General features: G+C 38.8%; 1 protein-coding gene across 7 annotated transcripts in view; it reads left to right on the top strand.

The window, feature by feature from the left end:
• The window catches only part of HERC1 (HECT and RLD domain containing E3 ubiquitin protein ligase family member 1), a 97,308-nt gene that overhangs the window by 29,980 nt on the left and 52,310 nt on the right, over window positions 1-15,018 (top strand). For all 7 annotated transcript variants that reach the window (XM_074549487.1, XM_074549488.1, XM_074549491.1 and 4 more), the window contains exons 5-19: window positions 1,456-1,767; window positions 2,344-2,440; window positions 3,997-4,140; window positions 4,760-4,887; window positions 5,895-6,039; window positions 6,131-6,302; window positions 7,281-7,415; window positions 8,196-8,361; window positions 8,891-9,016; window positions 9,596-9,817; window positions 10,991-11,143; window positions 11,328-11,460; window positions 11,942-12,133; window positions 12,642-12,863; window positions 13,742-13,915. In XM_074549487.1, the coding sequence (XP_074405588.1) occupies window positions 1,456-1,767; window positions 2,344-2,440; window positions 3,997-4,140; window positions 4,760-4,887; window positions 5,895-6,039; window positions 6,131-6,302; window positions 7,281-7,415; window positions 8,196-8,361; window positions 8,891-9,016; window positions 9,596-9,817; window positions 10,991-11,143; window positions 11,328-11,460; window positions 11,942-12,133; window positions 12,642-12,863; window positions 13,742-13,915 (2,521 nt within the window). The remainder of the gene's footprint in view (window positions 1-1,455; window positions 1,768-2,343; window positions 2,441-3,996; window positions 4,141-4,759; window positions 4,888-5,894; window positions 6,040-6,130; window positions 6,303-7,280; window positions 7,416-8,195; window positions 8,362-8,890; window positions 9,017-9,595; window positions 9,818-10,990; window positions 11,144-11,327; window positions 11,461-11,941; window positions 12,134-12,641; window positions 12,864-13,741; window positions 13,916-15,018) is intronic.

Raw genomic sequence — 15,018 nt, 5'->3', positions numbered from 1 at the left:
TTCTGGTTTGGTCTTAGTGACATGCACGGATAAATATTCATGTAACAAGAACGACTGAATTACCTGACTTGCTCTGTGGAGACAAGTATAGCTGCCTGTAGTTCTTTTTGGTGGGTTTGTTTTGATTTTGGTTTGTTTTATGGTGGATTTTTTTTGGTTTGGTTTATTTTGGTTTTTGTTTGGTTTTTTTTAATTGTTGGTTAAAAGGTGCCTTAATGACTGCATGCTCTTTTCCATTGGTAGTTTTCACACCAGCGATTGCTGAGTTCAGAGCTCCAAACTGGACTAGCTGCTGACACAGCAACCTTAATTAGCTTTCTGAAAATCAGTCTGCATGCTCTTTCTGCTCTGTCACAGATTCTGCAACTGCAGCTGGGCACTTCTATTGATGCATGACCCAGAATATAATAGTTTGCTTTTCTGGTACTATATTGGCTTTGCAGTGTTGACTTAAGTAAAAGCACTTTCTGGTCACTAGACAATTTAGGTGCATTTTCTGGAATTGTTTCTATGGACATCACTGATGTATTTTATATTTCAGTGGGTTGCAGGACTGGACATCATAAAGCAAGTTTATGCATTCAGAAAACTTTCAAAACATTTGAAAGAGTAATCTTTCAATTCCATGATTGAAAGATCATGGAATGCGTGATCTGAATGAATGTATTACTCTTTCAACAGTACTGTATACAACTATACAACAAATTTATGTGGTTTTTCCACTTAGCCTTCCACTTGCTGATTGTGGTAGGATTATCTGTATGAAGACATTCATTCCCATTAAACAGGGCTGTGCTCACCTGTTGGGGCTGGTTTATGGTGTCAGATGGAGCCTCTGCACTTCTGCTGTGTTCAGATTCCTGTAGGGAATGGTTTCTGTGTTAGTCCATTTGCTGTTGGGTCATTCCTCAGCTGAGCACTGACTTCCCAAAAGGGACAAGTTCTTATTTGCTTAAAAGCTTTTGATCTTATTTCTTTGATGTTCACGTGATTATAGTCTCAAGTGAGTGGATTTTTAGCATTTGGTTTATTTTTGGAATGTTACTGCTTGGTACTGGTTAAAATTAGACTAAACCTACAGTATTTTATCAAGCTGTTACTTTGTCTTTCTTGCTTTTGAAACATTAAGATTTCCATCTGTGAGTTTTGGAGGTCTGAATGCAGCACAAGTTCTACAGTCTGTAGAAGAGATACAATTAAATAAAATAATCACTGTTCATACACTTTAGTCAATTATGAAAATAGTTTTAATTGTAACATATTTCCCAAGAGTTTTAGTTTTACTGCTTGCTGAAATGCAAATTATTTTAACATTGTGTTATATTTAATTTTTACATCATTTTATATGAAGAAAGCTGAAATTCTGTTACAAAATATAGACTTCTAGACCTGTATGTAAATTCTGGATTTGTCCAATCTCTGTATTTCTCTGTTACATCTTTTTTCTCTTTGTAGATTGAAGCTGGACAATATTGTACATTTGTCATTTCTACGGATGGTTCTGTTAGAGCCTGTGGAAAAGGCAGCTATGGGAGACTGGGACTGGGAGACTCCAACAATCAGTCCACCTTGAAAAAATTGACTTTTGAGCCTCACAGGTCTATTAAAAAGGTGTCATCTTCAAAAGGATCTGATGGTCACACTTTAGCATTTACAACAGAAGGGGAAGTCTTCAGCTGGGGTGATGGTGACTACGGAAAACTGGGACATGGAAATAGTTCAACTCAGAAATATCCCAAACTTATTCAGGGTCCCCTGCAAGGCAAGGTATGTTTTGTATAGTGGAGCACGTGGTTTTGTTCTGTTCAGCTGGCATGTTGTGTAAAGTTTGAAATTGATAAAATCCTAAGAAAAATTCTGTGTTCTTTCTAGACTTCTCTTTGAGGCTGGGTCTGCTTGCAACAAAGCACTAGAGCTTATGGTTGCCTGTGATTTGGGCAGTGGCATTGTCAGGAAAGCTTCTCACAGCCTTGACTCAAACTTGTTCAGGAGCTTCCACTGAATTACAGTTTCAGTTTTGCTAGCTGCAGCATCAAGGCTTTCACATATAGATTGTCCTAAACATCCCCTGCTGCTGCTTTTTTCTCCTCTAAGACTGGATATCATCATGCTAAACCTGCTTGATAAATAAATCATTAGTGGTTTTCCATATGAACTTTTTATGTACTTATTTCCCCTTATCAAATAAACAGAAAAGATTGCAAAGATTACGTGTGTACTTAATCCTTGTGAATGGACCAGTTAGTTTATGTAGACTCCTTCTGAAACTTGACTCTCCTAATTTTTCCAACTTCCCACTTGATTTGTGTAAAAATGTTGTCTTTGTTTATGTGTGTGATGCAGGTGGTGGTGTGTGTATCAGCAGGCTACAGACACAGTGCTGCTGTTACAGAGGATGGAGAGCTGTACACGTGGGGAGAAGGAGACTTTGGAAGATTAGGTAATTTGGAAATTTCATGAGATGCTTTTGGGAAAATCCCTGTGTCTAGTAATGATTTTATACATCTGTTTGCCTTGTTCTTTAATTGTCCACTCACATACACATACACATGTACTCAGGTGTGTGCATACAGCTGGCAAGTGCAGCGATCTTAAAAGTTTTTAATTAAGTTAATTTTACAAAAAATATTTCTAAAAGACTTTTCATTTCAAGGCAAGTTGCTTTTTATTCATTCCTAAGACTATATCATTGCTAATGTCACTGGAATGTAAAAACAGTTGACATTTAAAATAAACTGAAATTCTAGATAAACCTCATTTAGTGTGATAGTGGAATGATTCTTTGAGGAATCATAATAATATGGCTAATAATATCAAGGGTCTGATTTTAATAAGGATACTTCATGTTAAGTTTGCCAGAATGGCTTAGTGTTCTTTTACCTTAATAAATCTAAAAAGTTAAATTTAACTGAAACAAGAAACCCTGTATTACTATTTCCTTCAAGTTAACTTATCTATTTCATCATCTTTGCTGTAGAGCTGCTATGCCTGGTGTAAAACTGCTCTTCTGGAGCAGGTTCAGTTGAACCAACAGGTTTTGTGCAGAAAATTTTTTCAAGTTGGGGTTTAGTTCCCTTCTGTTTTCTTTAAATGTCACAATCATCAAGTATAGAGGAGTAAAAGCAAGCAAGTGGCAGGGGTGGAAGATGAGGAGAGTGTTTGACAGTCACAGCTTTCAAGGGAATCAGTAGAAGGTCTGAGAGTATCCCTGTTGAAAAGAAAAGAACTCTGTGTTAGAGGTTTAACTAGAATTTTGGTGGGAATTGTGGAAACCTCCTTGAGTTTTAGATTATATTGGAATTTTGACATCCTTTGGGGGTCTTGGAGTGTACAGTGTTGAGTTCTAGAATGTAGCTCACTGTAACATTTCATTGGGTTACAGGACATTTTTAATATTTACTCAGTTATGGATACCAGTGATAATAATTTTCCTCTGTTCTCCATTTTTCTTCGGTATCCACAGACTTTCTGGAGTTTAATACTTGTTCTGAAGTAGGTGTTAGCTGTGATGTGCATGGTTTCTGCAGAAAGGACCCGTTAGAAATGTGGCTGTCTAAAGGCAGCTGGGGGCAGATCTGGTCAGGCTGTGCAATGGACACAGTGACAGAGGGCCCTCACTGCAGCTCCCTGGTGCTGTGCACGATACCTGCTGCCACTGCTGCCCAGTGTGGGCAAGGCCAGCTGCCCAATCAGCTGCTAGTGAAGGCAGTTGTACTAGGAATTAGTTCTATTTCTTTTCAGCTAGGTAGAAAATGATCGTAAGTTTTAGAGGCAGTGGGATCTGAACAGGTGTTCTGGAGTATGTCCTAAGATTTAATGCTTAACTTTATGACAGATGTCTTTCAAACCTTATGACAAATCTTTCTAAAAAATGGGCAAAAATCATCATTTGTGATGTCTGCAATACACATGGAATTTGAAAAATCATGTGATTGCAAAACAAATATAGGACTTTAATTGTCACTAAAAGAAAATACTTCTTTCTTTTTTCCTTAGGTCACGGTGACAGCAACAGCCGCAACATTCCAACTTTAGTAAAAGATATTAGCAATGTAGGAGAGGTCTCCTGTGGCAGCTCACACACCATAGCTCTGTCCAAAGATGGGAGAACAGTGTGGTCCTTTGGAGGAGGAGACAATGGTGGGTAAAACAAATGGTTTTGGTAGTAATTTTTACCTTATTCCATCTGCCTCATAGTTTCAGTACTCCTTGCAGTTGGGTTCTGGTTTTTATTCATCATTTGGTTGCTATTCAAGGAAGGGATTCTTAAAAAATCTAAATACAATATCTGAAGTTCACCTGCAAGATGATAGAATTAAAAAAAATATTTTCAGCAGGGGAGGAGTTTCACAGCGCAGAAGTGTCAGTGAATAGATGAACAGTTCTGGAAAAAATGCTGTGCTGATGACTTTCAAATAAGCTCACTCATGATATGTCAGTAGCTAATTATGTCCTACAAACTATTGCATATAAACTGCCTGGGATTTGTGTTTCAATTTTAAAATAGACTATAATAAATATATATTTGTATCTATATATGTATATGTATATATATGTAATTACAAGTCTGTAATTACTGTAATTGAAAGAAAATGGGTTTTATAAAAATTGTAATATGTTTTAATTTTAAAAATCTACTCTGATATTTTTGGAAATCTAAAAAAATCTCTTTTGGGGTACTTTTTAATAGTTGTCTATGCATTGAAAATACCTTTGAAATACCATTGAAAATAAGAAAGTTGTGTTTCCTCTTTTGCAGGCAAACTTGGTCATGGTGATACAAATAGAGTATATAAACCTAAAGTTATAGAAGCCTTGCAGGGAATGTTTATTCGAAAAGTTTGTGCTGGCAGTCAGTCTTCCCTTGCCTTGACATCAACAGGGCAGGTAGGCAAAACAGGTTTCACTCAAATTACAGGAGTTGGTGAAGAAGGTCTGGGTTCCTATTATCTCTGCATTTATTATTTTAACTGTTGAGAAAATGTTCAAAGAGTACTTAAATAGAAGTGATTAGAGGTTGAAGTACCTCTAATGCACAAGAGTATTTCAGAATGTGCTAAGAGTCATCTAAGACACACTTTTCAAGATTTTTGTTTAGTCATAGAAAACATGCATTAACCTATGTTTTTAGGTTAATAAATATAAGTGTAAAATCAAATTTTATTCAAGAAACAAACAACAATGAAATGCTTGTAATTTTTAATACAGTAATCAGCTCGGGTGATTAAACGATTTAATAGTTTTTTAAAATGCATATGTATATTAGAATATAGTTATTAACTGCAAGTTTTATTTCTAATCTGAAAAATCTCAGGAGAGCTTGGAGCTGAATGTTGAGGTGGCAAACAAGGGCCCTTCCTGGCATGATGGGTGTATGTAATCCAATAAGCATTTCCACACGTGCAACCCAGCTGGCCTCCCCACCTTCAGCTCTGTGACTCAGAGCCTCTGGCTTCTCTAAGTGGGGTTAGGAATGTTGACATTCCCTGTTTGTTTTCCTGCAGAGCCTCCCTGGTGCTGTGCTCTGTGGCACCTCAGTGCCTGGGGAAAGGAGTGCACACTGTATGACATGTGTTGAGTCAGGAAAGCCCTGTGCACACTGTGCTGGAAGTGTAACTGCTGTCCTTGTGCAGGAGGGATACTGGGGTGCTGTTTGCTGTGCTGGGCAGCAGCACAGCTGTGGAAAGCCCTGTGCACACTGTGCTGGAGGTGTAACTGCAGGAGGGATGCTGGGGTGTTTGCTGTGCTGGGCAGCAGCACAGCTGTGGAAAGCCCTGTGCACAGTGTGCTGGAGGTGTAACTGCAGTCCTTGTGCCAAGGGGTGCTGGGGTGTTTGCTGTGCAGGGCAGCAGCACAGGTGTGACCTGCAGCGTTCTGTGCTTGCTTTGCTCCAGGTTTACGCGTGGGGCTGCGGGGCCTGCCTTGGCTGTGGCTCCTCAGAGGCGACTGCTCTCAGACCCAAGCTCATTGAGGAGCTGGCAGCTACCAGGATAGTTGACATTTCCATTGGTGACAGTCACTGCTTGGCACTTTCTCATGGTAAGGAGAATAAGCTCTAAAATGACATGATCCTCCTCTAGATCAAAAGCAGTTGTATTTCAGCTTTTTTGTACTTTATTTGTGTTCATAGATAATGAAGTTTATGCTTGGGGTAACAATTCAATGGGACAGTGTGGACAGGGAAACTCTACTGGCCCCATTACTAAACCAAAGAAAGTCAGCGGTTTAGATGGAGTTGCAATTCAACAGATCTCGGCGGGAACATCCCATAGCCTTGCCTGGACAGCTCTTCCAAGGGACAGGTAATGATGACATTTGGGACAGCTATAATTTCATTCTTTTATGCAAGTCTTCTTTGGGATATATTTAACTATTTCCTGAAAGTGTTCCTGCATCATCTCTGTCAAGCACTCTGGTTGTAATAATTTGTTCTGGAAAGTCTTCTCTCATCTTTAGATATTTCTTCTTTATGTATGAATGTTTCTTACATGTAGTTAGACAAAACCTACCACTGTTTACTAAATATTGACAAGGGAGTCAGTGGGAGGTGAAACAACTCAGCATTCTTTATTTTTTGCTTCTATGGGGTTTTTTTATGACTTGAGAAGTTTCTTTTAGTGTAATAAGTAGTACACTAATCAGGAGACTTTCGGAAAGGGGAAGTTCAGGCAAATTACTGAGGTGCATTTAAAGGTCTTAAAAAAATTTCTGTATGGTTGCATGTAAAACTGAAAATAAATAGTTTGGTAATTAATAGACAATAACTCAAATAATATTTTTGCACCTAGGATGTTAGCAAATGATTGAAGTGAAACAGTAAACATTTATGTATGAACTAACACAGAGGAGCAGAAAAACTTAATATTTGGAAGATAATTCAAGAAGAATTTCAAATGCCCCGTTCTCAAGGGAGCTGTCAAATAAGGAAATAATGCTCTGTGCATTTTATCCAAGTCTCTAACCTGACATTTATCATAAAACCAGCTTTGTGAGTACCAGTCAGCCTTTGACTGAATCAGATTAAATGCATATGGCTTTAGATTTTTGGCATTGAGGTGTTTTTGTCCATAAATGTGGAGTGTTTGATTGTAGAGATTTTTACAAAAAAGAGAGAAGAAAATACCTTCATGGGTCAGGAAGTTGGTCTGCCATAGTTGTATTAGTTTGCTCTAAGAAAGAAACTGGTTTAGTTAAGTGTGTATTCAACTTGTTTAAACTATTAATTTATTAAGGCAATTAAAGATTTCCAGAAGGTAATTTTCCTTGATGTTTGATTCCAGGCAAGTTGTGGCATGGCACAGACCCTATTGTGTTGACCTTGAAGAAAGCACCTTTTCACATCTTCGTTCTTTTCTTGAGCACTACTGTGACAAAATTAACAGTGAAATTCCTCCTCTTCCTTTTCCTTCATCAAGGTACATACAGCATATGTGTGTTACAGACTTTAATATTTGTTTTTTCGTTGCAGCAGTGGTGCATGGCTTAGTCTTGGTTACTCTATTCTTTAACAAGCATAAATCTGAATTACCTGCTCACTCAGGTGCCGTTTGTGTAGAATTACTGCAGTGCACTTGTATGACAGAGGAGCTTTACAGTGGCTCAAATGTAGCAGGATCTGTAGTCTGAAATTTGTTTTCATTGTGCAATGAATTAAATGCTTTATTTCAGATCTTTCCTTTAAAACTCATTTTTCTGTGCAGTTGAAATGCATTTACTGTTTCTGTGTTGTCAGTTCTTACTCCTGTAACCAGTGTTTCAAATATTTTTAAGAGGACTAGAAAAGAATAATCTGACTTCTTGTTTTTAACCTGATTAGTGTACTGCTATATCTTCTGAGAGAAGATTACATTTATTGCTTCTTAAAAGTTTTTTTTTTTTCCCTCTGTGTATCATATTATTGTTTATTTCTGCATTTTGGGACTGTTTTGCCTCATAATTCACAGGACTGTTAATCTAAAGTGAATGCCTCTTACAACCATTGTCCAGAAAAACACTTCTCTGCTAGTTTCAGTTTTTGTTCTTTTAAGGAGGTTGGCAGTAAGTTTCTCAGAGGAGTTTCCTTAACTCCCAGTTGGAATTTATTTGCCTTTCTGGTATGAAAAATCAAAGGAGAGTTAAAAGCTTAGTGTGCAAATAAGTGGAAGGAAGTCTTGCTAATAATATGAGAGGTTAATAGATACATATTTCTTTTACAGGGAACATCACAATTTTCTTAAGTTGTGTTTGAAGCTGCTTTCCAATCACCTTGCACTTGCACTGGCTGGAGGTGTAGCCACCAGCATTCTTGGCCGCCAGGCTGGTCCTCTTCGAAACCTCTTGTTCAGGCTGATGGACTCTTCTGTCCCTGATGAAATTCAAGAAGTGAGTCATGCCTTGTTGTTTACATGTAAAAATTGTGCTACTCTCTTCTCTTTTTAGATATTTATTAGACTTTCTGAATGATTCTGACTTGCCAGCTTTACTCATTAAAGGTAAAAAATGTAGTCACTATCACTGTTTTATGATCTGAAGGCAGAGGAGAATGTTTGCATAAGAACTTCAAAAAGCTGCTCTATTTTGTAACTTCTAAATTATTCTTCCCTGTAATAATGAGCCTAAAATGTTTTTGTTGTGGATTGAGTAACTGACTTGGTTGAGTAATTCTCCAAAGATGCACTCTTACGGGAAATAGCAACTTTTGTTGGTCTTGTTTCACTCCTTCAGTGTACTGCACATTGTTTGTGTCACAGCATCAAAGATTAGTGTGCTATTGTGTGGTAGAATTCTGCTATTAAATGAAATTCAGCAGACATTTGGGATATATCATGTGTGGTGTATGGTAGTTTTTAAGGAGACAGGTGGGTTGATTATTTCCTATGCTAAGAAGTATTTTTGGCTGCTCTGATTTTAGGTTGTAATTGAGACACTGTCAGTTGGAGCAACTATGCTGCTTCCTCCATTGCGAGAGAGAATGGAATTGCTACATTCTCTTCTACCCCAAGGTCCTGATAGATGGGAAAGCTTATCAAAAGGACAGGTAAGGTCAAGTAAAAACATACCTGAGAGCAGCTGGGGTTTGCTTTGGTTTAGAGATAAGATAATTTTGAATACTAGACTGATTGAACAAGCCTTGGTGAGAGAAAATTAATTGTTTCCTGGGATGAATTCTTGTATAACGCTTTCCCTACATGGATTTCACACTACTTTTCAAAGATGACTACAAAGTTCATTTTTGTACCTTTTTTCCTATGTACAGTGTAGAGAAATTGTGTGTCTCACACCTGTCTTCCCAGATGATCAGACAGGAAAATACTGGAGAAAGTGCTTGGTTCAGTCTTACACTCATTGCCCACCATGTGGACACTCTGGTTTCTGTCTCTCCTAAATCTCAGATTTTTATTAGTTATGGTCAATGCAATTCAGTATATTTATCCATTCTCTATTAGTACAAATCTTCATGAAAACCTGGAATTTTGGTAAAGCCTTCCAGCTTATTTCTGTGTCCCATTAGAAGATTTTTATTGGGTAACTATGACTGATGCCTTTTTTCTTCTTAGCTCATTATTTTATCTTTACTAATGAAGAGTGATTTTTGTGTCTAAACATTCTTGTTTAGAGAATGCAGTTGGACATCATTCTGACCAGCCTGCAGGATCACACCCATGTAGCCTCCCTGCTTGGCTACAGCTCCCCATCTGATAGCACAGAAACTGCCTCGATGTGTGTCAGCTATGGGAACCTCTCTGATCAAACTTATGCTGTCCAGAGCAGTCATCCAGACACTCATCTAGCTGAAATCTTAATGAAGACTCTTCTTAGAAACTTGGGATTTTATACAGTATGTACAGGCTTCATATTATTTTTTCTTGTTAAATTATAATTAATTTTTGATATTTTGAAGGATTAATATTTCCTCATCTTAAGGAAATGGTGCTAATTTTGTTTATCTGAAGTAGCACTGCCACATGTATGTGTCTTTAAGTGGACCAAAGCCAGTTAAATAATCTCTAACAATATGGTTCTAATATTGCTCTAGTGGTATTTATTGTTTAAGGTGATTTATGTAAGTGCAGCTGGTTTCATGTCAGACTCTTTTATTGCCCTTGCTTTGGTTTCAGATTTTTCTGGAAGAGAAAACATAACACAAGATGTAAATAGTTTATATGCAGGATTTGCCAGTATAATCTCAGCCACCAGGGAACAATAAGCAGACACCAGGAGCATTAATCTATTTAATTAACTTCACTATGGTGGTAACTACCTTGTAATAGAGCAGCAAGTACAGGTCTTACTAAACACAGTGTGCCAGCCAGATTGTTCTTAGAAAGTGTAGGGGAGCATGGGAGCAAATCACTGACTCAGCTTCTTCATCAGCCAGCCAGTTGAATTCAACAGTGAGAAGAAATCAGAGCTTTGGATTTCTTGGCATAGTGTGGAGCTCCAGCACAGGCTTGGCAGTGATTTGTTCTTCTCTCTAGACCTCCTTCAGTCAGCAGGGTGGACCTGTCTGCTTTGAATTGGCTGCTTGAAACTAACTCAGTTTTTCCAATGGGTTCCCATGGAAGTCAAGCAGCCGTCTGTGTTCTCCTGCCATCCTGCATAGTGCAGTCAGGGATTATAATGTGAGATATATTCTGCATCAGCCCACAACAGATCCTAAGGAATTATTCCACAATTTTAACACATGTGCCTAAATTATTTTAACACATTCTGCTTTGGGGGCTAGGTTAGGAACTGAGTTTTTGAATCTAGTTATCCTTGGTGAGGAATAAAAGTGTTGCTGCATGTGAAATGTTTGCCTGACAGCTACCACAGTCATTCCTGTGGCATTATAAACAATTGGAATTTCAAGTTTGCATATCCCACAATCCACTTGACACTATCCAATTTCTTAAGTAACCACAGGTGCACATAGTAAAGATGAAAATGCTTCTTTTTAGATGATAGTAAAGCATTATAGTACTTGAAGCAGAGTTAATTGTTATCTTTTTCCCCGCTTTTGTCTTAATAGGACCAAGCCTTTGGAGAACTGGAAAAAAACAGTGATAAATTTCTGCTAGGTACATCATCCTCAGAAAACAGCCAACCTGCTCATTTGCATGAGCTTTTATGTTCCCTACAGAAACAATTGCTGGCTTATTGCCACATCAACAGTGTTACTGAGGTGTGTATCCTTATTTTTACCATTCAGGAGAGAAAAAAAACCAATTCGGTATTCATAAGTATCAGAATGTTGTAAGGTTCCTTTTCCTTTGAAAATCTTCTGAGTATTTGAAAGCTGAAGTGTTTTAATTAGTCTACCCCTTCTATGTATTTACAGAATTGTTCTTATGTTTGTTTCCTTCTAGAATTCCAGCAGTGTGGCGTTGCTTCACAAGCACCTTCAGCTTTTGTTGCCTCATGCTACAGACATCTACTCCCGTTCTGCAACACTGCTCAAGGAAAGCTCTTGGAATGGCAGTGTTGGGGAAAAACTGAGAGGTAACTGTCCATGGAAAAATCACTAATGGTGACTCTATAAACTTAGGCCGCTTTTTTTGCTTAGATTTGAATTAAAAAATCCCTTACTTTTCCTATATCTGCATAAATTAGGCATCCCAAGGCTCCCCCAAAGGAGGAGATGAGGTATCTACCCAGGAATAGCAGGTTCATGTTTTTGATAGGACATTTTGTGTGCAGGAAAAGCACAGGTTGGAGAATGCGAGTTCTGCATTCTGTTCACCTTCCCTCCAGAATGTACTTGTACATTATTGTGACATACAAGTACAATAATTGTACTTGTACAATTATTGTGACTACTGAGAAGTGTGGAACTAAAATAAGAGATTAAACAAACCCATCAAGTCAACCTTTATTGTTTAAGACATTCTGAGATAGCTGAGGTGCAATTCTTTGACTTTTAAAATTGTGCTTACATAATTCCATAACCATAATTAATTCAGGCTTGGTTTTTTCTCTGCAGATGTGATTTATGTATCAGCTGCTGGCAGCATGCTCTCCCAGATTGTCAACTCACTGTTGCTGCTGCCAGTGTCAGTAGCCCGGCCTTTGCTGAGTTACCTGCTGGATCTGCTGCCCCCTTTAGATCGTCTCAACAGGCTCTTGCCTGCTGCAGCCCTTCTGGAGGATCAGGAATTACAGTGGCCTCTTCATGGTAAGTGTAATAAGAAACATGCTTTTAATCTGAGAAATAAACAACGGCATCTATTCCAGTGGAATTTAGCTCTGCCTTTTAAGATGTCTTTTTTTTTAAAACTGCTGCATCGTCTTTTCAGTTTCCTTAATGTATTAATGTCCCTTGCTGTGAAGTACTTATTTCTGCTCTGAGTGCTGTTTCCAGTTGTATCCTTAATCTGTACTTGTTTATCAGAACACAGAGAAGTGTGTATTAGACAAAGCAAGTTTTTGGGCAGAGTTTAAAAGAGCCTTTACTTCATGAACAGCTGTGCTACGAATGGTGGTGGCCTCTGCTGTGCTGTGGTTCCAGTGTTCAGCAGTCTGTTTGTCCTAGCTGCTCTTTCTTCTGTTGAAAGGTTGCTGATGGAGGGGCAACTCTGTGATTAACTGGGAAACGTTAATGAGATCTGCCATTAGCATTGGGATTTTGGAATTGTCTGTGACACCTGGCCATGGGTGACTGACCTGGCACTGCCTGCTTGCAGGTGGCCCTGAGCTGATCGAGCCTGCGGGCGTGCCCCTGCCGCAGCCCGCCCAGTCCTGGGTGTGGCTGGTGGACCTGGAGAGGACGGTGGCGCTGCTGATCGGGCGCTGCCTGGGGGGGATGCTGCAGGGCCCCCCGGTGTCCCCTGAGGAGCAGGACACGGCCTACTGGCTCAAAACGCCGCTGTTCAGCGATGGAGCCGAGATGGATATTCCTCATCTAGGTGAGCTGCCAGTGCCGCTGCCTAATGCTCAGTGGAAATGTGTTCAGGTGTGAAATTCTGATGGTGTTTGAGTCCCTGTACTAAAGGTTTGTCTTTCAGCATTCTTGTCTATTTGTGTAGTAATACAAAAAGCTCCAAAATGGTATTTAATTGATGTAATGATATAATTTATTGAGAGTCTTGGAAATGCATTTGGGAGAAAAAAAATTGCAATTTCTCAGTGGAAGACTACAGACTTGACTCAGTTAATTGGAAATGTTTTACTCTTAGATGCTCAGCATTTAACAGACACTCCAGGAACTCAATTTTTCATATTAATTATTGGAAAAATCTCTTCTATTTTATTCTACTTGCAAAATGATTTTATTATTTAGAAACAATACTGTTCATAGCAAACTTCATTCTTTATGATCCACCAGAATTATCAACAACTCAGCAGTGGTTCCAGTCATCCCTTCCTATCTGAATGGGGCACTTGCTTCTTTGTGCCCTGTTCCTCTTAGTTCACATCTCCTCCTCCCTCTGGTTCTGAGTAGGTTACTTCAAGACTTAAAAAAGCAGTGTTTGAAAATGGGTCCAGGCAGTAATTGCAAGTGCCTAGCTGTGTAGTTCAGGTAGAAATAATGATGCAGATGTTTGAAGAATTCTTGAAGAAGAGTTACATAATGCTTTTAAATCTTCATAGGTTTTATATAGATTGTCTTTTAAGTCACTTCCCTATGTAAGGTGAATTTGTGGAAGGACAATGACGTGTCTTGATTTTTTTTTATTTTTTAAACTAAGAGGAAGGTCAAAGGTGGTTTAAATGCTTTTAGATAGATGTGTCTAATTCCCAACATTTGCAGAGTTCAATTTCTTTGGTATTTCCCTTCTGTTAGATAAATGCATGAGCTCCTTGTTAGAAGTGGCCCTGTCTGGCAATGAGGAGCAGAAGCCCTTTGATTACAAGCTGAGGCCGGAGATCGCAGTCTATGTTGATTTGGCCTTGGGCTGTACCAAAGAGCCAGCCAGGAGCCTGTGGATCAGCATGCAGGACTATGCTGTCAGTAAAGGTAAGGGCTTGAAGGTACCTGTGTATGCTTAAAGCAAGTTAAGTGCTCCAACTACACTCCAGCATAATCCTGCATTTTCTTTGGCAGCAATTTTTAATTCTACAACATGTAAACTTAATTTACTATTATGTTCTGTGATCTTCCTTTTGCTTTTCCTGTTACTTGCTTTTGACACTGATTTCAGTGCTTGGCAAACATGTAGCTCAATGTTGTTTTCCCTCTGAACTGGTAAGAAGAAACTCTTGTTTGCTTACTCAGTTGTTTTTTCTATTTTCTGAGTAGAGCAGGGTAAAACTTGCAATTAAAAAGAAAAATGAAAGGGGATGAGATGGGGGAAGGCAAAATAACTTGCAAAATATTTTAGGAATGGAATGAAGGAGCAAGTCGGCTTTTGCTTTTCAAGTCTCTGGGAGGCTGGTCCTACAGTAGTACTAGTTTTTCATGCTTATTGCCTATAATATGGGTTTCCTGCTCAGTCTTTCCAGGTTCCTTTTATTGAGATCCACTGAGTATTGCAGTTGTACTGCAAGTGCTGTATCCAGAGATAATTTTCTGTAGCTCTGGCTAAGCTGAACCAGATGAAAAGAGAAAATGGTATTGTGTGCCTGTGGAGAACAGCACAGGGAATTCTGTTAACAGGATTCCACAGAGGTGGGAATTCCAGTAAAAACAGTGCTGGTTGTCTGCTTGCAAAATCTGAGTCAAATGGGCTGATCTGTATAGTCAGGCTGTGGAACTGGGTTCCTTAGAAGTGGGTATGGGTCTGCTCTGTTCAGCTGCCTGAAGGTTGTGTGCTGACATTACTGGAGTGTCCAGGCAGTGTCATGGAACCTGCTGAGGAGCAGGTGTTTTGGACTAGACTTTCCTATGGCCAGTTATGTTTTGTCATTTCTACAGCCATTCACGAGGATTTATAGATAATATTTAACACAAAAATATACTATGAACTTATTTGTAAAGATGGGGGACAGTAATTTTTTATTTAGCCATGGAGAATTGTGGTGCTTTGTGAAGGTTTGCCTGGCAGTTCAGTTATGTCATAGTGGAGCAATATTATTTTCATACTGGCTCTTTTAAAAGTGGGAAAAGTTTTTTGAAATTAA

This window comes from Zonotrichia albicollis, chromosome 11, assembly GCF_047830755.1.
Source record: "Zonotrichia albicollis isolate bZonAlb1 chromosome 11, bZonAlb1.hap1, whole genome shotgun sequence".
Taxonomy (NCBI): Eukaryota; Metazoa; Chordata; class Aves; order Passeriformes; family Passerellidae; genus Zonotrichia; species Zonotrichia albicollis.
This window is presented reverse-complemented; position numbering and strand designations above follow the sequence as displayed.